The following is a 24,661-nucleotide window of genomic DNA, read 5'->3' on the forward strand; positions in this document are numbered from 1 at the left end:
CAGCAAGGCAAACCAGGATAATGTTTCCCATCTAAACAGAATTGTGTTCAGAGTAGGAGTGTATACTAGTGGTAGGAAATTTGCCTGACATGTATAAAGCCCTGGGTTCAACCCTAAGCAATGGAAAAACAATGCTTTATCATATCATATATCATATCATATCATATCATATCATATCATTTTCTCTTTGAAAAAAATCTTCCAGTGACCTTTCATCTCATTCAGATGAATCCCAAACCTTAACAAGGTGCACCCAGGCAGATGGTACCTGCTGGCTCTCCCTCTCCTACCCCTATACCTTACCTGCCCCCACCCACTATGACCCAGCTGCCCTAGCTTCTCTTTTGTCCTTTGATTATGCTAACCAGCTCCAACATCAGGCCTTAACGGTGGATTATGGCCTCTATCTAGATTGTTAATCCTAACATGGCTGTCTGGTTATCTTTTCACTTCCTGTGGATCTCTATTCTAATGACTGATCCACACCATCTCACTAAGACCTTACGTGAAGCAAACCCCACCTTCACCTGGCCCTCCCCGTGTTGTTATTCCATAGCATTTCATGCCAGCTCTGAAGGCCAGAACTCAGTTTCCTTCAGTGAATCCCCAGTGGCCTCTGTACTCCTGGAGATAAAGGTTTAATGAATGAATTGTAGAAATAACATTGTTGGCTTAAAAAAAAAAATAAAACAAGCACCTTTGTTTTCAGTTTGTTTGCTGCTAAATAGTAAATTCCAAAGATTAAAGCCTCCCATGACATCCCCTCATCACTCTCTATTACCCTAAAATTACCTCAGTGAGCCTTCAGATTATTGTCTCAGTTCGAATAGCTAAAGTGCTGGAATGTTTTCCCCAGACACTCAGCATGAAACCAGCGTGTTTTTCATATATTTGAGAGTCAGGAAGTGCTGGGTTATGTTTTTGTTTCTCTTTTCTTTCTCTCTCTTTTTCTTTTGTTTTTTAGATTTTTTTTTTTTTGAGACAAGGTGTCAAGTAGCCCAGACTGCTTAGAACTTCAGCATGTAGCAGAGGATAACCTTGAATTTCTGATCCTCCAAATCTTCTTTCAGAATGTCACAATCCCTGGAATGCACCACGCATTTGTTTATAGAGTGCTGGGGATTGAACCCAGGTCCTGTGCATTCTAAATAACTGAATTACATCCCCACCACAGTGTTGTTCGTTTTTAAATTGCATTTTATTTATATCTTTATTGTGCATGTATGTTTATGGATGTGCACATGCTATATCACTCGTGTGAAGGTTAGGTTTGGTGACAGACACCTTAATACTCAGCCATTTTGTGGCCCAAAGTTGCTAGTTATAAAGCAACTTATACTATTACTTATTGCATGGGTATATAAACAAAGACATAGGAGAAAAAAAGATTAAACACTCCCCATGTACTATACTTTTATGTATTGGATGTCTTTCTGACTCCTGCATAATTTTATATAGCTTTAACAAAGCAATATAAATTCCTTTTAATACTAATTTAAAATGTTTTCTAATTAAGTATAATGGCAGTTTAGTGAACAGTATCTTAAAAGTTTAAAAAACAAAAAATACCTAATTTTTATATTCTACATACCTATTACTAAAATTTTCATGAATATGCTATTTCTTTTTTGCCCATTGAAATTATGTCTGTGATTTAAACCATGTTGAATTGAATGATTATTCAATTGATTTTACCACCTAAGACTGTATATGACCTATAGGAAAGATTAAATGAGTCACAGTTTTAGAACTCAAATAATAAAATAAAATTGATACTAATGGTCACAGATTGCAAAACTAATCCTTACTTATGACCTATCCACTCCTAATCATTGAAACCAGATGCATCTATTCTCCAGGATTCTAGCTATTTCCTGTAGTATTTATGCCATTATATCCAGCTAACATTCCTGTTCTGTACCTCTTCAGTTGGTTTGGGGTATTGTGGCCACCCTCTGTATTAGTCTGACACTGCTCAGCCATGTGTGGGGGGCTGTTTTCAGGGCTGCAGTGGGAATCAGCCAGCTTGCCCCTGGTTTGTACCTGATAGGGGGAGTGTGGATCGAGAAATCTCAGGTAAAGATGCTTAAGAGAAAGACAGAGACACAGGGTAGAGTCAATGAATACTGAATGCTCCAAGTTTATTCTTCACCATTCTTAAATACCTTAACCAAAAAGGGGAACATGGTATTATGTATACGGAACAAACAGACTTTCTTCCTCAATTCTCCAAAGATTGGGTAACCACACCTTAGATTCAATTTCTCATTATCTGGCCTTGAGGGTCAATAGTAACTCCTCATACCAAATCTGTTGTTATTTAGGTAAGACACCCAAGGCCAAGATCGAACATCCTACTGTAGCCATGCCTCAGACCTTTAGGTCTTATGACTTACTAAGGACAGTTTTTAAACTCTCTGACCATCTTTACAGGCCCCGAGACAGGGTGTCATCTACCCACACCCTACTAGAGAAACTGAGGAACTAGCTCCCTCCCATGAGATGTGCACACAGGGAACCCACAGTTTCCATATTCTGCCAGCTTCCCTACAAAGCACACATGTTATAGCTTCCACAGTCGTGGCCCTTTGATGTTCCAGCTGGGTGATTATGGAAACTGCATTCAAGTTAAGCCAGGCCCTGTTCTGTGGCCACATTTCCTTGAGCTTTTATGGATGTTAGTCACTAATTGTTCTACACATCTTCCGCCAAAGGCATACATGTCTATTTTTATCACCAACACCCTGCTGAAAATTCTTGTCCATCTGTGGCAATCCTGATGGGGGCTATTGTTTTGGGATTTCCCTGTACCATGATGTTTGTAGCCTCTTCATTCCCTTCTGGACTGGCCACCTGGCTTCATGATGCTGTACATTTCCTTTCTCAGTCAGTTTCCTGTTTTTCCATGAGACATATGCTCTTGTAACTCTCTAAGGACACAGAGTGTGGATGGTAACTGTTGAGTGTTCATGTAAGTCCTGCCGTGCCATTACCATTTGAATGCACATACTAAACTATTATAGAATCATCATTTGAAGCTTCTTCTTACTGCTGTTAAGTTTCATATTGTTTCCTTCGTGTTCCATCTCTATTTATATTGGTCTCTGCATTTCATATTCTATGGTTCCCCGGAGCCCTGGTTGGTTACCATTCGTATTTAAGAAAAATGTGCAAAAGCTGATGGGCAGTTCGGCACACATACTTGAACCTGGTAACTGGACTTTGTGGAAGTGAATAAATACAGACCTTGTCCAGTAATTAGCAATCTGCAACTATCACAGCTTCAGATCTTTCCTCATTTCTGTAGGGGGATGTCCAAATCCATCTCTGTAAAATATGTCTATGTCTTGTTGTTTACTTTGCCCTTTTATGCCAAGCAAGTGTTTGAATTGCCTTTTGCCCACCCTCTGTGTACTCGAATGCTTAGCCAAAAAGAAGGAAAGAAAACTTAAGATCTGCAAGTGGCATGGGAGCTTTAAGCACACTGTTGTTTGTTGAACACCACACCCAGCTGGACTGAACTTGAAACTCCTCCAAATCCAGCAACTGGTCTGATGACTCAGAAAGAGGAAATGAAAGGCTGCACCACACAGCGTGTGGGGTCATGAGACAAATGTCCGATTTTGTTCCTGCTCCTAACAACTCAGATCTTGTCTTGACTATCACGTGCCTGCTCCTTCCTTATGTCTTCTGAGGCTTGTAGTTTCTGCCCACAAAAGACCTTAGAGGACAAGCCCTGAGCTCACACTCTGGTTGCTTCTAACTGGAGAAAGGAGTCCGTACACTGGTGAATGCACATGTCGTTCCAGTTCTCTGCCACGGTCAGCTACATAAGAAGGAAGCAAAAACCATTGATCATTGCCTACAGCATGCCCCATCAGCCTTGTACTGGTTATAAATGCTTTCAATTCTGAGAACTCATTACCCATTCTTGTTCATGGCAGCATGAAATACGAATTGTATTTTGTTGTTTTGCTTTGTGGTTTACTATCAGAATTTTAATCCAAATTCAAATATTCCTAGTTCTTGGAGTTTCCACAAACTACAAATCTCCTTACTCTATTGTCTGCTTTTGGAAAATGGAGGCCTAGTCCATGCCTGAGAGGGAGAGGCATGGTGATGTTCAGATAAGATAATCTGAGTAGGCAATTAGCAGCCTCTGGCTTTGTGTCTGCACAAGAAATGATGGAAACCTTTCCTCTGGTCCTGTAGCTGGAAGGCATTTTAAACCAGAAACCCCCAAAGAGTTATGTTCACTCATTAATTACAGTAACAGGAAAAGCTTGCATCCCTTGGAGTAGAACTTGTCCTACTCCCTCAAAGCTTTTAAGCTGATATTTCCAATTGTGAGCCATTCAAATCCTTTTAAAGATTAGGAATATCAATTGCCGAGTAAATTCTACTTATTTATTTAGAAATGGTTCTGAGCACTGAAAAGCATTCACAAGGCTTTGTATAGAAGTTGTCACACTTTGCCAGTTGCAACAAAAGCTATTGATTGTATTTTGATACAAGTAAAAATCCAGTTTTTAAAAGTCAAATGAGTAAGAGCACATAATTATATTATAATCTCAAAAATAAAAACTAAAAAAAGTTAAATCAAATGACTAAGAATGTAGCTCTGAACCCATAAAGTATCAAGAAAGAGCCATTATATTTACAAAAAGGTAGATTTATGTTTTAAATAGCTTTTTAAGGGGCTCTGTGGTTCACAGCGTGTACTACTCTTGCAGAGGACTGGAGTTCAGTTCCCAGCACACACTTTGGGCAGTCACAACTGCCTGTGACTCCAGCTCCAGGCAAATCCAATGGCTCTGGCCTCCTGGCTCCTGCAAGCACCTGCACTCACATACACATAGCCACACCCAGATATGCACAAATACACCTAATTAAAAACAATACAGAAAAGTTTGTTTAAAAGTACTTCTCAAGGTATTTACAATAGATGAATGATTATACATTTGAAATCATCTAAGGCCAACTTTCAGTTTAAGTGGGTTAAAGCTTCCAAGGCACAATTAACGAAACTACATGTCAGCAAACTCTGAACTATAAAGAAGGCACAGCGGCACATTTATCTCACGTGAAGAGCAGGGTCTCCTCTTGCCAAGAGCAGAGTAGCCTCTTATTCGTGACCCATGGCAGGAGGACATTTACAAATCTTTCATATTCTTGACATGACCCTAAAACCAAAAAGTATGCTTGGGGCAGCTCAGTGACTTATAGACCTGGGGTAGGGCTGTTTCTGTTGACTGCGGTCTCTTTAGAAGGATGTGCGTCTGGGCTGTGGTGGTCATCTCCTGAGGGATATTGCAGCATAGCTACAAGTCAAACTATTTTTCTAACAGGTATTCAATGGCATTAGAAGTAACTCACCACAACTACAGAAACTGTGCAGTCGTGTGAATGTAACCAGCGAGTTCAGATCTACTGGAAACACAATGAAGGTCTTATTTTTCACCGATGGATCCCGGCCGTATGGAGGCTTCTCTGCTTCCTATACCTCCACTGAAGATGCAGGTGATGTAGGAGGCTGCAAACTCACCTCCCTCAGTCAGACTCACTCAGTGCCCCCCCAAACACTGCCCCAAACAGCCAAGCCTTCTGTTTTCTCTGGAATGGTCAAAGTATACCTGGGATCTTCAACCCAAGAGCAACATTTTTGAGTGAACAGAAAATCTGCTTTGTGGGGCGTTGGGGGAAGCAACCATTTTAGTTTCAGAAAAAAATGTGTATTGATTTTTTTATAACAAAATTTTATTAGATTTCTTTGTAGCAAGATTCCTTATAATACCACTGCTAGGACTGAATCTGAACCCACAGACTCTGATTCATTATTTTATATTCAAGAAAACTCCTACTTCCTAGATAACAGTACCACAGAGTAATTAATTCCACAGATAACTGAACACGTGTTATTGGTTTTTGTTCACCCACTTATATATGTATATTCAGTGAAAATAATAAGCCAGGCTGCATTTAGTATAGCTTATCCCAAAATTAAACAACATGTGGCTTGGATTATAAATATCCTCTGCCTTTTAGGTTTGGTGCCATTATCCAAGGGTTTTGTATTTTAGGAAGAATGAAAGTAAATACATCTTTAAAAAGTTGTTCATTTTATTGGTTTAGGAGACATTAATTACCATAAAAGAAAGAGTGGGTTTGTTTGCACTCTAGTGTTACATTATTTATTTGATGCAAATAATTATTGGATCAAACAAAATTGTTCATCAAAAACCACTATGACCTACCAGTGGTTTGTGCATTTTGTTCATTTTTCTAAGTTAAATACTGAATGAATAATATGTCTAAACTTGGAGATATTGATATGCAACTAAACCATAGCCATATTCTCCATTCCAGAAGCAAAATAAAGCGAAATCTTTCCTTCATGAACCCATTGACATTCTTCCTACAGTTTGTATGTCCTTTGTCTGCAGCCTGACTACATCTTGAAAACCAAACCCACTATTTATTATTTCATTCATTGTGCCTTGATTGTTGAAATCTTCTGTTAAAACATGGATCTTATTACTCTCTCTGTGCCTTTTATTGCCTTAGTGTGTGGTGGATCTCTTCCAAGTATCTCTGGTAGAAACTTCACTTCTCCTGGCTATAATGGAATCCGTGACTATGCAAAGAACCTAGACTGTGAATGGACTCTCAGTAATCCAAATCGGGAAAATTCATCCATTGTTATCCATTTTGTAACATTTTCCCTTGAACATCATCAAGACTGTGCACTTGATGTCCTTGAGTTTCGAGTGGGTGAGTTCAATCAAAGAATGTGTTTTATCACTTCTCTGCATATTCTTCTTATTCCTGGAGACAGCAGCAGGAGTCAAATGGCTACTGTCTCGGTACACAAGTTACAAGGGAGCGTTGTCAATGCAAAGCTAAATTCTGTATTCCCAGATAGGAAATGTGACCTAAGAACTGTGGGTGAAGAAGAGTTTCCATCGCAGGTGTCCTGCATGGACGCTCACCCGAATGGGTTCCAGTTAGTCTCTGTCCTATCAGTGTGCTCCACTAGTCCTTGGAAACTAAGCTTGGTGTCATCAGACACTGGCAGTCATTTTCTGAACTTGCAGAACTCATAGTGAGGTTGTTCAATTTTGGGGGGGCTTAGAAGTTTGAAAACCTCCCACACTGTACCAGTGTGGAGCAGCACATGGGAGCTGTTTGGGGAATATCCTCAAAGTCATTGCTTATTTTCCTTATAGAAAAGGATGAAGGCTTATCTGATGAACCATAATTCTCTTAAGAATTTTTTAAAACTTTGTGTTCATGGACAGTTGATGATTCCAGTTCCTTCTTAGAGTTCAAGTGTAGATGATGTAATGAGTGTCCCTCCATTGTCACACTGACACATCCTTCCTAGTCGACAGAGGAGGGAAATAGTATTATAGTGCTCATACTGTCAAATGTTGATTGTGTTCTCCTTAATTTCCAATGCTAAAGAAAAGAAAACTGAAAGTGGACAACTATAATAATCAGTGGTGTATATGTTATAGACGTATATTATATACTATATTATACATTATTATAGTCATTGTGTTATTTTAACACCTTTTATTTTAGGGGAGGAAGTTATTCTGCAAAGGTCTTTCATAAACCTTTGGATGGTAGAGAAATAGAGGAAATTGCAGAGAAGAGTAATAATCTTAGTGTCTTAGTGTGGCTACACAAATGATAACAGCAAGTAAGAATAAGTTGTGTCAATGCAGAAAATAATGGTATAATATCACATGTGGTGTTTATAATAGTGTGGTGTTGTCAGGGTGAGTAACATAAAATAAAATTTAAGAAATCAAATGGGTTATGGAATGCATTCCATCTCTATACTTTTAAAGATAATTTATATACATCCTTAAATAAAACAATGTAGTCCAGAGGTGCATCACAGCCACGCTACACCAAGGTCAACATTGGGAAGACCTGGCGGTTACTGATGGCCTCCTTTGAGAACATGGAAAGCAGGGCTTTTATGAAGGCCTTTGATACAATCTTGGGTCACAGACCATGGATTCTCTCTTTTTTTCTTTGAGACAGGGTTTCTCTGTGGCTTTGGAGGCTGTCCTGTAACTAGCTCTTGTAGACCAGGCTAGTCTTGAACTCACAGAGATCTGCCTGCCTCTGCCTCCCGAGTGCTGGAATTAAAGGCATGTGCACTACTGCTTGGCTAAGACCAGGGATTCTTGCACAAGAATCTTCCCCACTTTCTGAGGCCCATGGGTATAAACGTGGAAGTGGCTATTTGAGAATGCTTTCTGTGAAATGCTGATAAACACTACCTCTACCTGTTGTTAGGCCACTCATAGAATAAAGCAGGACAGCTGCATAGTGTTCAGTTTCAGTCAGTGAAACTCGGTCTTCTCTTCATGCCCCTGATTTACAGACAGTAGACCTGCTCTATTTCATTGATTTATAAGGTCAGTGGTGTCCATCTGACAGAACAAATAGGGAGCAGATAAATGTGCACTCTCCAGGTACTCTGTATGTGTTAACCAAATTTCTGGGAAAAGCAATCTTCATGAAATTTGTTCAACTCAACCCTGACAGTTCTTGACCCTAGTGCAGAATATTCTGTTCATTTCAGATGATCAAACGCAGTGAAGAATCTAGAAGTTTGGGCAATCATCACCTTTATTCTAAGAGTGTGTTTGTTATCGCTATTGGCATTACATTCCTCCCTTACGAAGCACACAGATAAAAGGGCTATTAAGTGATTGCATTTCTGTTTAGATACGTGAAAGTTTTGAAGACGTAGATTGGCAGTGATAGTAAAGGCATCTCTACACCCAAACAGTATGTCAGAGAACTCTTTGTGTGTAATTGACAGATTCTTTTGAAATGTCTGCTACTCTACCAAGATTGAAATGTATCAAGGAGTATCTTTTGTTTTTATTATTTGTTCCTATTAATAACTAAAGGTATTTGTCTGAAACCCTGTAAATAATGTCACTTGGCATAATATTTTGAACAGGTGATGCTGATGGGCCTCTGATAGAGAAGTTTTGCAGCTTGTCAGCACCAGCAGTACCCTTGGTTATCCCCTACTCTCAGGTGTGGATACATTTTGTCACCAATGAGCATGTAGAATATACTGGATTCAATATAGAATACTCCTTTACAGGTAAGCCTGAAAGATATCACATATAGCTTTATAGATTTATGTCTTACTATACAATAGTTTCCTTGATAATTTCAATAAAATATTTCAGGTTAAATTTTTAACTAGCTGTTACTGATACCAAGAAAAGAGTTTTATGAGGTTTTATATATTTGCCTTTATTCCAGGGACCCTACTATAGTCCTACAGTTTAACGACTTTGATCCCTACATTTCTCTGTGTAGACAATTCTGTTTTGTTTTGTTTTATATGGTTTGGCTTGGTCCCCAAGTTTGGTCTCAAATTTACATTGACATGTTTTCTCTTGTAAACCATTCTCACATTTTAGGATAAATCCTACATGGTCACAGTTTGTGTTTTATTCAGATTACTGCATATTTCTAATAATGTTGTTAGGCCTGCATGTGTGACGTTCAGAGTTTATATGTAGAAATTCAATCCAAGTTGAGTAACAGACTGCTTGTCTTGGTCACCAGAGCTTTTGTTGTTGTTTTTGTTGTTTTCTGCCTACTTTCACTAACATGACAATCCTTTCAGATTTGTGACTATGTTTCCTTTTGTGAAAGTCTAAAGTCACACTTCCTTTTCCTGCCTTGTCTCTAAAACCTTAATTCCCATCCTAAATCCTTATCTTCCTTAGAATCCTCTCTGTCTGCCACACTTTCTGTTTGGCATTGCTCCTCTGTGTTTGAGTGTACTTCTTGTTGACAGATTTTAGAATCCCACTTCTCTTTCTGTTGAGTTTGACTGTGAATCAACATACATTTTGCTATAGTCTTATGTACTGTTCTTCATGTTATAACCAAATGCAGACAGATTTTTTTCCTTTGGGCCACCAGCTCATAGAAAAACACACAGAGACATATTATTAATTATGAAAGCTTGGCCTTAGCTTAGGCTTGCCCCATTAGCTCTTAACTTAAATTAACCCATATCTTTTAACCCATGTTCTTTCATGTGGCTTGGTTACCTTTAATCTGAACTGACCTTCCTGCTTCCTTAACATCTGGCTGGCGACTCCTCCGTCTTTCTTCCCAGAGCTCTCTGTCCCCAGAAGTACCACATAGCCTCTTTCTGCCTATCTAATGGTCATTCATCTCTTTATTGAAGTCATCAGAAGGTACCTTGGCAAAAACACATCTTCACAGTGTGCAAAAAGATTATTCCAACTCAACCAAATGCATGGTTGAAGGAGGGAATAAGCTCAGACATAATATTCTTGTGCAAACATTAAATCCATTGGTTATTTTTTTACCCCATTGAAATAAGAGTCAGACAGAGAAGAAGCAGTGTTGCTTATGTTGAAAGGCAAATCATATGATGTTATAGACCTGTACCATATTTTTAACCTGCTACAATAATCTGCTCTTTGAAACCTAAGTGCTTGATATGAAATGATGATGTGTTTGATTATGGGGCTGATCATTTCTTCAGACTTACCTATATGTATCCATAGTCTGGTATTCTCAGGAAAGTCAATGCCTTTTCATTTGTCTATAGTACATTGTTAGCTATTCTGTGCCTAACTACTCTCCATTTACAGAAAGACAACCTACTAGTTTCTGCTGAGTTGAGGCTGTCTGTACTATGGAATTCTGTTTGGTGAACACTATTTGGAATTCAATTCATTTGTTTCTATTCTTCCACTGTAACTTTGCTCTCATTCAGGTTTTTATTTATTGACTAATTGATTGGCTGATTACGTTTTTACCAGAAAGTATGATGGTTATCATTAAGTATTATTTTGGCTCTGAGAGTATTTTCTTCTCTCTTATTTATGGTTTACAAATCTCATTTCAGATTGTGGTGGAATACAGACAGGAGAGAGTGGAGTGATATCAAGTCCTAACTATCCTAATGTTTATGCTAGATGGACCCAGTGTTCATGGCTGTTGGAAGCCCCAGAAGGACACATCATCACTGTGAGTTCTTATGGATGGATTACTAGATCATGGAAATGGTGTGTGTGTGTGTGAGTATGTGTATGTATGTGTGTGTGTGTGTGTGTGTGTGTGTGTGTACATGTGACTGTGTGTGAGTGTGTGTGTGTCTGTATTTATAAATAAGTTATTAGTATACGCTTTGGCTTTATAATCTGATAATTTTTTCTGTAAAATTACTTGTCTAGAGTATAGATCTACCAGTCTACAATCAATGAAGACTGTTTTCTTTTCTCAAATTAGGAAAACATGTATGTAGAAGGTAATTCAGCTTCCAGGAATTGGCAAGAAGTGTCTTTCTAGCCTACTGGTTGCTAGGGCTCTCCCAAATGACTCTACTACATGCTAAAAATAGACTCTCTCTAAATTCCAAAGAGAACTTTTAACAAGGAAAACAGAGTGAAGAGGAGAAAATAATTAAAGAGTCATAGATACAAAGCAATGCGAATCATGACAAAATGAAAGCATCTGTAGAAACTCTGTGTGCTGGAGGTGGATGGACTCCTTTACAGCTCAGGATGGCTCATCATGTCTCTTCTCTTCTGCAGCTCACATTTAATGACTTTCATCTTGAGGACGATCCAACTTGCTCTGCAGACGCGGTTACTGTCAGGAATGGTGGTTACCCTGAATCACCCGTCATAGGACGGTACTGTGGATGGTCAGTCCCTGGGCCAGTACAGTCTGGTTCCAACAAGCTTGTGGTGACTTTCACCACAAACCGTCTGGGGCAAAGTCGTGGATTTTATGCTACATGGAGCACAAGTACTTTAGGTAAAACAAACAAACAAAAAAACCTCCTCTATACTTATCATTTATTTTTCATAACTAATTTAAAGTGTAGTCATTCCATAGTACTGAAGGGCTCCAGGACTCCACTCAATAAACAAATCTAGAGGTGTTAAAATTCCTTGTGTGTGGTGCATGAGTGTCCTCCAGAACTTGTAATTCATAATACAATATAAATGCAATGTATATAGTTGTGATATACATATTGTTCAGGGGCTAATGACAAGAGACAGATAAATAGTCTCACTCTCAGCTAATGAGCAGAAATTTCAGAAAGCTAAGACACAGTCTACATAGTGTGTGTGTCTGTTGTCCCTAGAGACATGGTGTTTGATTGAGAAGTTTGAGGATAAAGGTGACCAGATGAAATCTATGGTTTGGGAAAAAATAAAGCTTGTAATTGACATTGAATCAAAAGATAATGGATGTGATTTGTTAAAGTAGCATTGTACCTATGAAATATGAACCTTGTGAAAATTCTCAGAAGCTACAAGTATTTGTATTGAATAGTTAGGATTTTAGTAAATCCTAACCATCACAGAACAGTTCTTTGTAGAGAGTTTACTAATATGAAGATCTCTATAGAATCTCTTCCATCTCCTCATTAAACCACTAACTACTCCTGAAGTCATCAGGGAGTTGGAGATGACCCACTGCCTCAAAAGCAAAGGATTGAGGCCATGTCCCTTCATTTAACCTCACTGTTTTCAATTCATCCTTTTCTTTGTTATGTCTTAGGTATGTGTTTTAAGGTTATAACAATAATTCTAGATTTTCTTTCTTTGTATTTCTGTGATTTATTCAGAACTGTCAATCACTTTTAACATGAGCCAGGTTACTTAGTGGGATGACTTTCCCCAGTTCTAAGAAGCCATTTTCTCTAGTTTGCTCTAGTAGACTAAAATTACAAGAGATTACACAGCTATATTCGTGTCTGTTTGTGGTAAGAAAGTATGGAGTAAGTGTGGCCTGGCTATCTATCTACCTGCTATACAGTCTCAAGGAAAGTAGAAAAGATGGTTTGTTTGGAGACAGAGTGGGGGTCTGTTGCTATAGTCTACAAGACTCAAATCAAGCACCTCAGCTGGGTTGTGTGGGTATCCCCAAACAGTGACGGCCTTCTGTTTTTAAAGCATTTCATATCTATGGGCCCCTACTTAGTTCCTGCACCAAAGATGAGTCAGACACAAGAAAAGATGAGTTATGACTTCACATTTAGAATATTCTGTAGCCATCTTTGGTCTCTAAATTTGATATTTTATCTTGAAGACTTACTATTTTTAATGGAAAATTTCCAGGTTGTGGTGGAACATTCCATTCAGATAATGGTACAATCAAATCTCCTCATTGGCCTCAGCCATTCCCCATGAACAGCAGATGCTCCTGGACAGCCATTACGCATGAGAGTAAACACTGGGAAATTAGCTTTGACGGCAATTTCCGAATCCCCAGCAGTGACAGCCAGTGTGGGAACAGCTTTGTGAAGGTCAGCGTCCTTGTTTGTTTAACCGGTTTTGTGAATATAAGCATTTTGGCTACAGAGGACTCAGTTGTTTCTCGAGGTGCAAAGAGTACAGTTTTACTGTTTGAGTTGCTTAGATGTGAAAGCAAGACTCCTCAACTGTTAAAAGATAAGATTTGAACCACCAAGTACATAGTGACCTGTAGTCTTCCATCTTCTGCTCTGGTTAGAGTGACTAAATGAAGGAGATGTTTTTCCTCTGACCTTCTTAAATTGTCATGGACATTGAAGGATGATTTTTTTTCCTCTTTCATTTTTTTCCTCCCTCATTCCTTCCCTCCTTTCTTCTTTCCATCCTTGCTTTTTCTCTCCCTTTATCTTCCTATTTTTGTCTTGCTTTGCTAAAAGAAAATAAAGTATAAACAGCATAAGGTCTCATCACAAGGAAAATTTAACATATGCTATAAAAATGACAGGAGATTGAAGTAGTCAATGATAACCTTTGTTCCAGATGTTAAGAGTCCCTACTGTGAAACAACCATGAGAGACCTGAATTAAGAAATGATGGTTCAGGAAGTTAGACAGGAGGCTTTCCTCTAAAGCAGCTTTCTCCCTCATACGGCACTGATTTTCACTTCCTATTGACACGGCCATCACTATATAATAAGTTCACTTTTGCATGCAGTACTGTATCACTGTAAAACTATGCCTTTCGGTGGAAAGACTCATTGGCCTAAGTCCTATTAGCCAGAAATATTTTCAACTCTTTCATACTTGTCACCCATATGTATTTTTATGATTTAATTTAATGTTTTAGTTTCAAAGTGCTTAACTATAAAATGAAGAGAATGATTCCTACTTCAATAGGGCTGTATTAAACATTAGAATATGACATAATAGTGTAAAAACTACCTAGTACTTGGGAATATAAAAAAAATCACCTAATGAATGGAAATGTCTTTTTAAAATCAATATTATTATTTCATATTATCTCTCAAATTGTTTTACTTCACATTGATATGTTCATCTTACTTAAATGAAAGTCTAATCCTTACAAAATATGCACATAATAAAATGGAATTAATATATACTGCTTTTAATTGCTTTTACCCCATAAAGAGAGCTCTCTTTTCATAAGGCGAGTCAACACAAAGTGTGCAAACTTACATGAAATCTTCTAAATTATTCGATGGGAAAAAGTCAATCAGTGAAACTGCCTGGGCTCATCCTTCCACTGGATAGAAGGGAAATCCTCTGAAAGTGTCATACAAGCCCAGTGCCAACAGAAAATGATACCAGTTGGTAACTGCCAAAAATAAGTAATGCAAGAAATACTATATTTCACTGAGTGTAAGACTTTCCATCGACAAGAATGTGATACCTGTGCTGTGATACTCTTGTTTATGCCAAAGGATGCTTTTGTGTAGATGGAAGTAATGAGGAAAGAGACCCAATGACAGCAAACTACCCGGAGTAGGCAGGTCCTTAGTGTCTCTAAGTCAAGGACTCTTTTCTTTGTCATAATTTAGCATCTTGAAAATTACTGTTAATATACAATGGAGAATTTTTAAATTCCTTTATAAAAGCAAGCTAAAGAAAACATCCATAAGGCACTTGCCATTAAAGATTGTTTAAGGGAACTTACTCTAACTACCCAGAATGGTATGGAAATGAACCTTGGAGCATAAAGAAGAAGGAATCAAGAAATGAGTAGAAAAGTGTGCATCTGGTTAGAATATACCTACACATAGAATATATGTTTATGAATTATATTTAGTGATTTAAACAAAAGCTTATAATGGTTATCTGACAATGAAAAGTAGTCAAGAAACATAAGTGGAGGTGTGGAGGTTGTATTTCGACACTCCCCTCAGAATGGCCCAGTGTGAATGCTGGAGTAGACTTCAGTGATCATATATGTACATTTTAACACCCAGAACAATAAATTATCAGAAAGGATATGAAGGCCTATGACAAACATTACATCTCAATAAAAGTGGGATATCTAGGAAATCAAGAAAAAACACACATGTGGATCAAAGAATACAAGAAGAAAACAGAGTGCAAATATGTGGTTTAAGTAACCAATTAAAATAGACAGATTAATGGAGTTAAACCATGATGCTTGTGGAAACAAACTCACTTCAAATCCAACCATACAGGCAGGTTAAAAGAAAAGGATATAAAGCCATAAAGCATGGAAACAGTAATTCTTTTACAAAGCAGCAATGACTATATTAGCTGCTAAAATTGAATCCAAAGCTTTAAAATATTGCTGTAGAAAAGAGACACCTTTCATGAGAATAGAACAATCATTCTACCAGGAAGATGAAATGAGACTAAATGTTCTTTCTTGAAACAATAGAACCAGAAAGGCGAGAAGCAAAGCTTGATAGAGCTATGAAGGTAGCTCTTCAGTCGGGTTAGGATTTCACCACTCTGCTCTCAATAGCTCATAGGGGAGCCAGCTAGACAATGCACCAGGACGCAAGGGAGCTCTGAAGCTGTGAAGCAATAGGATAAAACTGACAGATGTAAAGAAACCACACATCAGCAATAGCATAAGCATTTTGGATGTCTTTGTAACATGCCAGCATAGACCACACACTGAGATTAAAAAGAAAGTGAAACCTCAATAAATCAAAGAGCTAAACTGCAGAGAATATTTTCGCTGATGGTATAAACTACAAAGCCATAGCAAAAAAGGGCTGGCCTTCCACACAGCAGAATAAGCAGTCAGCTAAAACAGCTAGCCAGAATGAGCATAGGAATCGAGGTTTTAATCACTCCCCGAAATGGCATAATCAAGAGGTGAAAAGGGCAAACGTGTGGGCTCCTCCCATCTCACGCGTGGAAAGGTCAAGTAGTCAGCATAGAGGTGGCAGTGGTTCACAGCTGTGCGAGCCCCAAACAACAACAACAACAACAAAACGATAACGACAAAAACCAAACAAACAAAAACAGAAAATACCAAGGACTGAGTTAAAGTGGAAGAAAGCATTTTCAACTTTCTCCCTTCCCCTCACAAGAGGTCTTGGCAAAGGTGCCTGTGAAGGCTTCAGCTGGGGTCTGCTGAAAAAGAGACTCCCCAGGAAGGTGCCTGGGCTATGAATGCACCTCTGTATGAGAGTGTACTTGATCACCAGGGCCTGAATGGAGCATGTTAGCTCAGGAGGTGGACATAGGGCTTGGCAGGTTACCCTTTTATAACTGTCATTGGCCAGGACTAAAATTTCAGAAAGGATTTTTTTTTAAATTATTGAGTGCTCGATGTGGGCAAGCCAGTGAGTTTTTTTGTTTTGTTTTGTTTTTTTTATTTAAGTTAGAAACAAGGTTGTTTCATGTGCAGAAATAATTTTTTGACAAAGACAAAATACACTGTATGATACAATACACTGACATTTAACACCTAAAAATAACCCATGGGTCAAAGAAGAAGACTCAAAGGAATTTTAAAACCACATGGAAGGAAATCAAAGAAAATAAGATCAATCAAATATATAGATTATGGCAAAAACTTTAAGAGTAAATTGGTAACACTAAGGACTTTATGTACATTTTAAAAATAAAGTCAAAGCCAATAATTAAGAAAATAATTATGAAAATAAAAATTAATGAACTTGACAACAGGAATACAATAGGACAAATCAAGAAAATTGATAAATGCATTGCAAGGCTGACAAAAATCAAAAGTGCAACACAAATCACCAGTATCGGATAGGGATCTTAGTGAGAATTAAAAGAGAGATCGGGGTATTCCTGTGGACACTAAGAAGATTTTAGACTGTGCACAGCGCTCTCAGCTCACTTACACTAGTCACTTCTTTCAGACCATCACAGACTTACATGGTCAAAGGCGCATGTAGTAGGCAGGGTTACCTAAACTCGACCAATCAGAGGAAAACGTCACTGTCCAGCTCTACAAAAAACCAAACACAACCTCCTTAGGGCAACCAGGATGAAATAAACCACTTAAAAACCAGCTTTAAAATCATTCTCCAAAGAAAATATTCCAGATTTTTGTGTGACTTATTTAGTCTTCCTCTTTTTTTCCCTATAGAATTAAATACAATTATATTCGAGTCTAAACCTGTTAAAATATTGGCAGGTGAAAACTGATAGCATTAAGTCATGTTTTTTACCCCATCAGGTCTGGGGAGGAACCTTGAAGACCAATGATACTCTGTTAGCCACAAGCTGTGGGGATGTGGCTCCTAGTCCCATTGTCACAACAGGAAACGTATTCACTGCTGTCTTCCAGTCTGAGGAGATGCCAGGCCAGGGCTTCTCTGCATCCTTTGTAAGCCGTAAGTAGCACTGGAGTCTAAACCTTTGAGGAGGAGGGGCAGGTGCCTCAGACTGACTTGGGAACAGCGGGAATCAAGCCTCAGGTGCTGTCTACCTTTTCTGTTTTGTTGATGGAGAATCTTTTTTTTTTTTTTTTTTTTTTTTGGTTTTGGAGACAGGGTTTCTCTGTATTGTTTTGGAGGCTGTCCTGGAGCTCGCTCTGTAGACCAGGCTGGCCTCGAACTCACAGAGATCCACCTGCCTCTGCCTCCCGAGTGCTGGGATTAAAGGCGTGCGCCACTTAAATTGTCCTGTAACTCACTACATTGTCTGGACTGGCTGGTCAGCCAAGCCCCAGGGGTCTTCCTTATTCTCTCGCGCCACAGCTGGAATTCCAAGGGCACACCACGAAGCCTGACTTTGTTTTCACCTGGATTCTCACACTGAGCTCAGGTCCTCATGCTTGCAAGGCAAGCACTAGACAGACTGAGTCATTTCCCCAGGCCTGCAATTCACTTTCATATGTTTTGTTTCTTTACATGAACTATATTTAATCTTTGATAATTTATCTTCTTAAAAAGAGACTTGAAGGGTATTATGTGACAAAATATCTACTACTTGTCATCTAAAATTCCTTATGATATTCTAATCAGTTTTTATTTTGCTCCCATATAGAATTATAAATCATAGTTATTCTCTTGGTGTTCTTCCATTTGGAGTACTGCAAGAAATTTTCTGTAGAGGCTTCAAGAAAACGGCAGTCTTACGTCTTTCTCTTTATGAAATAGTTGCTCTGGATAATAATGACTATCCTGATGATGGGTTTTTTAAATCTATTCTTGTGTAGGATGTGGACGTAGGTTCACTGGCTCCACAGGTGACATCATTTCTCCAAACTTTCCAAAGCCATATGACAACAACATGAACTGCACCTACTTCATCGATGTTGAACCTCAGTCTCTGGTCATCCTGACCTTTGTGTCCTTCCGTTTGGAAGGTATGTCTATTCTTTTCCAAAAATTAATTAATTTTAACTGAGAAAGGTATATATCTACAGTGTTGATATAGGGCTTTGATAAAGATATTGATATAAGGATAGCTTACAGCATGACTATGCAAGTTAAAATACCTAATAATATACAATTTTGGTGGTGAGAACATCTAGAATCTATTTTCATAGCAATATTCAAATAGATGACACATCATTATTAATTATAATCTCCATGTTGTACAGAAGATATACTGGATTTATTCCTTTTGCAAGAATAAGGCTAAGTATTATGATCTTTGATAGACATCTCCCCATCCTTTAAGATAGTGACCACTGTTCTATTCTACAAGTTCAACTGCTTCAGATTTCACAGAGAAATGAGATTGTGTGCCTTTTGTTTTTCCTGTGTATGATTTTTTTCATTTAGCATAATGCCTTGAAATTTATTCATATTGCCATGAAATACAGTATTTCCTTTTCATAAAGAGAGAATAGTACTTCATTATGTTCATTCTCATTCAGCTGTCTGTATATGTGTGTCATTCTCTTTATTCATCAGGAGAAGAACTCTTGAGTTGATTTTTGCCTTGGCTATTATGAATAATTTTACAACAAACATGGAAGAATAGATTGGTTTTTACCACACTGACTTCATTTCCTCTGGGTGTGTGCCCAGGATTGGAATTGCTGAATAGTATAGGCCTATTTTTAACTTTTTGAGGGCCCTCTTTCTCATAATGGCTTCACCACTCTAAATACCCACATACTCACCATCACTCATCTCTTGTCTTTTGATAATAGCCAAAGATTCAATTTATTTCAAGCAAACAAAAAATAGTTAAGCCATTAATGAGAGACATGTAGGCAGAGTGTTCTAAAACCACCACTTGAAGACAATAATAACCATGTTCTGAATGGAAATATAAATGCAAATAAAATTACAAATAAAAATCTTTTTTATTTCCATACTGAGGACTGAACTTTGATCAGGAGCAGCAAACACCTACAACTAAGCTGCGATCACACCCATTACTTCTTGTTTGAAAACAGGATCTCACTAAACTGCCCAAGCTGATCTTGAACTCATATGCAAATCAAGCAGGCCTATAACTCCTGCTTCAGTCTTCAGATAAGCTGAGGTCATAGGCCTGGCTTCTTTCTGGTTTGTATAGAGCAAAAGGACCATTTTATATAATCCATCCAGAATTGAAAAGATAAAATAATAACTTTAAAGACACAGGCACCACATAAATTTGCTTAAACAAAATGCATCTGGAGCCTGTTATATTTTACATAGCATCTATTTTCTATTTTTTTTTACCAACATAGAGGATTAAACTGAAGGATATATTCCAAGTTTGTCAAGTGATCTACCTCTGAGCTAAGTCTCCAGGCCTACTTCACTTTTTGTTTTGAGATAAAGTCTAGATAATCAAATGGCCATGAATTTGCTCTATAGACTTAATGGCCTCAAACTTGCAATATGCCTCAGACTCCCAAGTAGCTGGAATTTTCAGGTCTATGCCATTATGTCAGGCTCATAGCTTTTAATTTATTCATTTTAAGGTATGCTCTACACACATGCATTTAAACATGCAAATCTACAATCAGACATCCACTGAAAATGATCCAGTGAGAGAAGCAATTGAGTCAGAATAGGCACTCAATCAATATTGAATGAATGAGTAGGTAGGGAAGATTAGAGTCAGCTCTGCTTCTATGAAATAGCACCATGAGGTATCCCTTCATCTAAGTTCTGTGATCTTCACCTCCTGACTTCTGATTCCTCAGTGGGAGGGTTCCTAAGCACATGCTCTGCTCATTTCCAATTCTAGAGTAAGGGCTGTTGGTAGATAAACAGTAAGGTTGGTTTACGCTAGATATTTTTGAAGACAAGAATAGAAAACTCTTCAAGTGGAGAGGTGTTTTCACCTACACTTGGTCATGATTATCATTTCTCATAAATCATATATTTACAGACAGCAATTAATTTGTAATTCTGTCAAGATGCTTCTGCATCTTCAAATCTGAAAGAATACATGCACAGTAGGCACATTGAACTAATGTGGGATCAAGAATCAAATCCAGCATTGGTAATGTTTCCCTGTATTGTGCAACTTAATAATCTTACACATTTTTGCTAACTAAAGGTATTTCTATAGTCAATGTGGTTGACTAAATAAAACAAACCTAACACAAAAGATTACATCCCATGATTCTGTTGTGTGAAAAGTTCAGAATAAAGAAATAATACACAAAGGAAGCAGTCTTGTGGGACTAGGACTGTAATACAAAGAGCAGAAGAGATAAGCATTGAGTGTCATTGGACACTGGTCCCTCTGTAGTGTGGTCAGAATGTAGAATTGGGAAGACTGTCACATCCTTAAAGTACTGTGGGAGTGTCAGCTGGGAACACCTTGCCAAAGAGCCTTTGGAGAAACCTGGAAGACATTCCTGTCTTAGTTCTGATAGTTCAAACTCTAAAATAGTGTTCTAATGAAATGAACTATTCACATATTTATGCATAAGGATGTATTTTTTACAATGAGTTTAGTCACTAGAGTCATAAGAAGGTTAAAACAATTTATTGATCATAAGGGTTTTATTGAGCATGGGTTGATAACTTTTACATTAGAACTTAATGTATCCATTGGTAAAATGTCTTAGAGGACTACATACTTACATATGATGCTGTTTCATGTTATTAAAACTCAGGTCACAGAAAGAGTGCTCCCATGACATTTGGAGAGCAGCACTCACCTACAAACACAAGTACACAGCAGCAGCAAACATTCCCTTAATGCTTTGAAAGTTGCTTTATGCTGTCTTGCAGGAAGGGAGGAGATCAAGCACCCCTTTTGCTTTAAATTAAAAGACAGTGTTGAGGCAAATTTACAATCACCAAAGCCCTGAAATTGATGTTTTCGTGAACATTGGAAAGGGCTGTCAGCAAACATCAAGGAATTTCTCATGGGTCTGCTCATGGGCACTCTATGTAAAGTTTTTCTTAAGAGCAGCACTAGTGACATTGTGAGCTGCATGGGTTTTTTGGGGGGGGGTGTTTTTGTTAGTTTATATTTTGTTTTTGTGGTAAGAGGGCTCAGAGTATGGGAATGGTCCCAGTGTATTAAAACCTGTTTAACAGCTTCTCTGGCTTCTATCTCATTCTCCAATGTTGTGGCAAAAATGTCTTCAGACACCACACCTCCCCTTGGAGGCAAGTTGCCTCTGGTTTATAATCCCTAGATAAATAGAATGATTCTATATGGGAAGGAAATTCTGAGTAACAACTGAATTTACTTATTATGGAGTTCTATATGCTTTCTCTTTTCTGTCCAGGTTTTGTCTGTTGGATACTATTATTTCATTTGGAACTAAAGTTACATATTGATATAGAAAACTATCTCTTAATATTGATTGTACTTTCTGAATCAATTACAGACCTGTAGTGTTTTATCTGTTTATAACATCATGTGTCTACAGCATTTCTGCTCTGATGTTGGTCATTCTGTGCTCTGTGTAGATCGCTCAGCCATCACTGGAAACTGTGATCATGATGGTTTGCACATCATCAAAGGTCACAACCTGTCTTCCACTCCTCTTGCGACCATATGTGGTTCTGAAGCCTTACATCCTCTCACTGTGAATGGCCCAGTGTTGCTTAACTTCTATTCTAACGCATATGCCACAGACTTTGGATTCAAGATTTCCTACAGAGTCACCAGTGAGTAACTATACTGATGTCATTTGGAATTGTTTTCTTGTATAATTCACATTAGAAGATTTTGTTATGATTCATCATATGTCACCAACTTAAAGATTCAGAGACATTAAGGGAAAAATGATCAATTAGGTACATGATACAAAGGTAGTTATTTTTCCTTAAAAACAAACCACTGGGGACTGTAGGGATGGCTCTGTGGGTAAAGCTCTTGCTGCTCTTTCAAGCAAGGTTTGGTTCCCAGTACTCACATGGCAGCTCACAATGCCCTCTTCTGGACTCTGTGGGCACTGTCTACATGTAATGCACATACAGACATGAAGGCACACACATATATGCATATTATTAAAATAGACACTTCCCCATCTGAAAATAAAACAGAATATTGAGGTTTATTTTGTAACAATGTGTTATCCAGCACAGCCATTTCACAAAACACAAAACTGTTCCTGGATCTGCTTTTCTTTGCGTGGTCACCTGTCACCTGAATAGCTAATGGTAGGAAATAAAATAGTTTCTCTTCAAATAAAGTAATCTACCCATCTACAGAGAACACCAAAACATGTATTTACACATGGAAAGAATCTCATGGTTTGTTCTCTGTCACTGATGTCTGGCTCCTGACCCTTGGCAACCAGAAAGCGTGATTCTGTGATATTTCCTAGGCCTGATTGCATCAATAAAATAGAAAACATATTCCCTCATGGTCTGGATAAAGAGGAAGGGGATTTGTTCTATTCTTAACTACTGCTTTGGAGAATTAAGCCCCTGATGTCTACTCTTATACTCATTTACCCCTTCTTTTCCTAAAGTATAGTTAGTGAGCACGGTTCAATCCCCCTTTCAGTGTCACTTAAAAAATGTTGCTGCTACTGGCTTCAAATCCTGGTAGCATGTGGAGAAGTTGTTCAGTCACTGATAAGTTTTCAGAGATTGTGTAATTGACAATGAGTGAAATAAAGCAGCTTCTACCCATGTGACATTTAATTTATGACTGCTATGTTCAGAGGTTTGAATGTATGAAGACTTTTTTTTGAGACAGGGTTTCTCTGTAGCTTTGGAGCCTGTCCTGGAACTCGCTCTGTAGACCAGGCTGACTTCAAATTCACAGAGATCCGCCTGCCTCTGCTTTCCAAGTGCTGGGATTAAAGGCATGTGCCACCAACGCCTTTTGGCACAGGAAAGAATCTGCCCTGCTAATGGGCAGATTTGAGACAAAACCAAACATACAAAAGCCCTAAATAACAGCCACAGATTGTATCTAATCTTGGTGATATGTTAGTGGAGAGTGTTCATTGGTAACTAAAGAAACATCACCAAAACTTACAAGCTTTGTATAATGTTAGAATTATAAAACAAATAAACACGCTCATGTGAATATGTTATCATGTGGGAACATCTGATCCTTGCTAGGTACAATCCATGGAAAAATGATACCTTATTAGTTATAATATGTTTTGTGATGATTATATTGTTGACTGCTTGGTATAACAAAGGGCTATGGGCTGTTAACGGCTGGAGTTAGAGCAGGGAGTGGGACAAATATCCTCGTGTTTATTGAATACAAATAACACAAATTTGAGCAAGTATAAGCTTTACTAATCTAACAACTAAATACTAATCTGTAGAACCTAAGAGTGTGGCATTTGACCTTTAACTGACTTCTAACATTTCACATATGACATTATATCCCTACCAGAGAGGACCTGTGCTGACTCGGGTTTCTACATTGCAGTCTTCCTCTATGAACAGAGCACACATGGAATTCTCCCCTGCCTTATCTGAGAATCCTGTTGCCATGCCATCACTCTGTCAACCTATCATTTAGAGTGAAGGGACAGACATGCCCAACATATAAAGTGTTTGTTCTTAGTGCTTTAATTCTGTTTTTTCCCCTTAGACTTCTTCCCCTCCAAAATGTGCTTAAAATATTCTTCTACTACATTTCTCTCTTTTTTCTCCTGCATGGGAAACTCGAAATGATTCATAAACACAGTGAAGGAGGTGTAGGTCATCTAAAGAACAATCAATATGAACTCTTACTGTTCTAGTAAACAATAGCTTAGACTATTCCCCCAAAATATTTGCCCATGTTATGAATAATAATCATTATATGCACATTTGCTTGTCTTCTGTTACAGCCTGTGGTGGAATCTACAATAAATCCACTGGGCTCATTAGGAGTCCTTCAGACTCATCCACCAGCTACCCCAACAATGTCTACTGTGTCTACAGCATCTCTGTAAGAAGCAACAGAGTGATTCTGCTTAGGTATGTAAGACACATTGCCTTAAGAAAATGTTTTCAGCTCTGATCACAGGAAAGCTACCTCACT

At 38.2% G+C, this 24,661-nt stretch overlaps 1 protein-coding gene across 1 annotated transcript in view; it reads left to right on the forward strand.

Annotated features, from left to right (window-relative positions):
• Window positions 1–24,661, forward strand: part of Cubn (cubilin) — a 197,437-nt gene that overhangs the window by 143,457 nt on the left and 29,319 nt on the right. Inside the window, exons 46-55 of the mRNA XM_040755469.1 lie at window positions 5,349–5,520; window positions 6,565–6,771; window positions 8,990–9,139; window positions 10,937–11,058; window positions 11,625–11,850; window positions 13,164–13,351; window positions 17,478–17,634; window positions 18,462–18,611; window positions 22,129–22,329; window positions 24,468–24,597. Of these exons, the coding sequence (XP_040611403.1) occupies window positions 5,349–5,520; window positions 6,565–6,771; window positions 8,990–9,139; window positions 10,937–11,058; window positions 11,625–11,850; window positions 13,164–13,351; window positions 17,478–17,634; window positions 18,462–18,611; window positions 22,129–22,329; window positions 24,468–24,597 (1,703 nt within the window). The remainder of the gene's footprint in view (window positions 1–5,348; window positions 5,521–6,564; window positions 6,772–8,989; window positions 9,140–10,936; window positions 11,059–11,624; window positions 11,851–13,163; window positions 13,352–17,477; window positions 17,635–18,461; window positions 18,612–22,128; window positions 22,330–24,467; window positions 24,598–24,661) is intronic.

Source organism: Mesocricetus auratus, unplaced genomic scaffold (assembly GCF_017639785.1).
Source record: "Mesocricetus auratus isolate SY011 unplaced genomic scaffold, BCM_Maur_2.0 Super-Scaffold_100013, whole genome shotgun sequence".
In the NCBI taxonomy this organism is placed as follows: domain Eukaryota; kingdom Metazoa; phylum Chordata; class Mammalia; order Rodentia; family Cricetidae; genus Mesocricetus; species Mesocricetus auratus.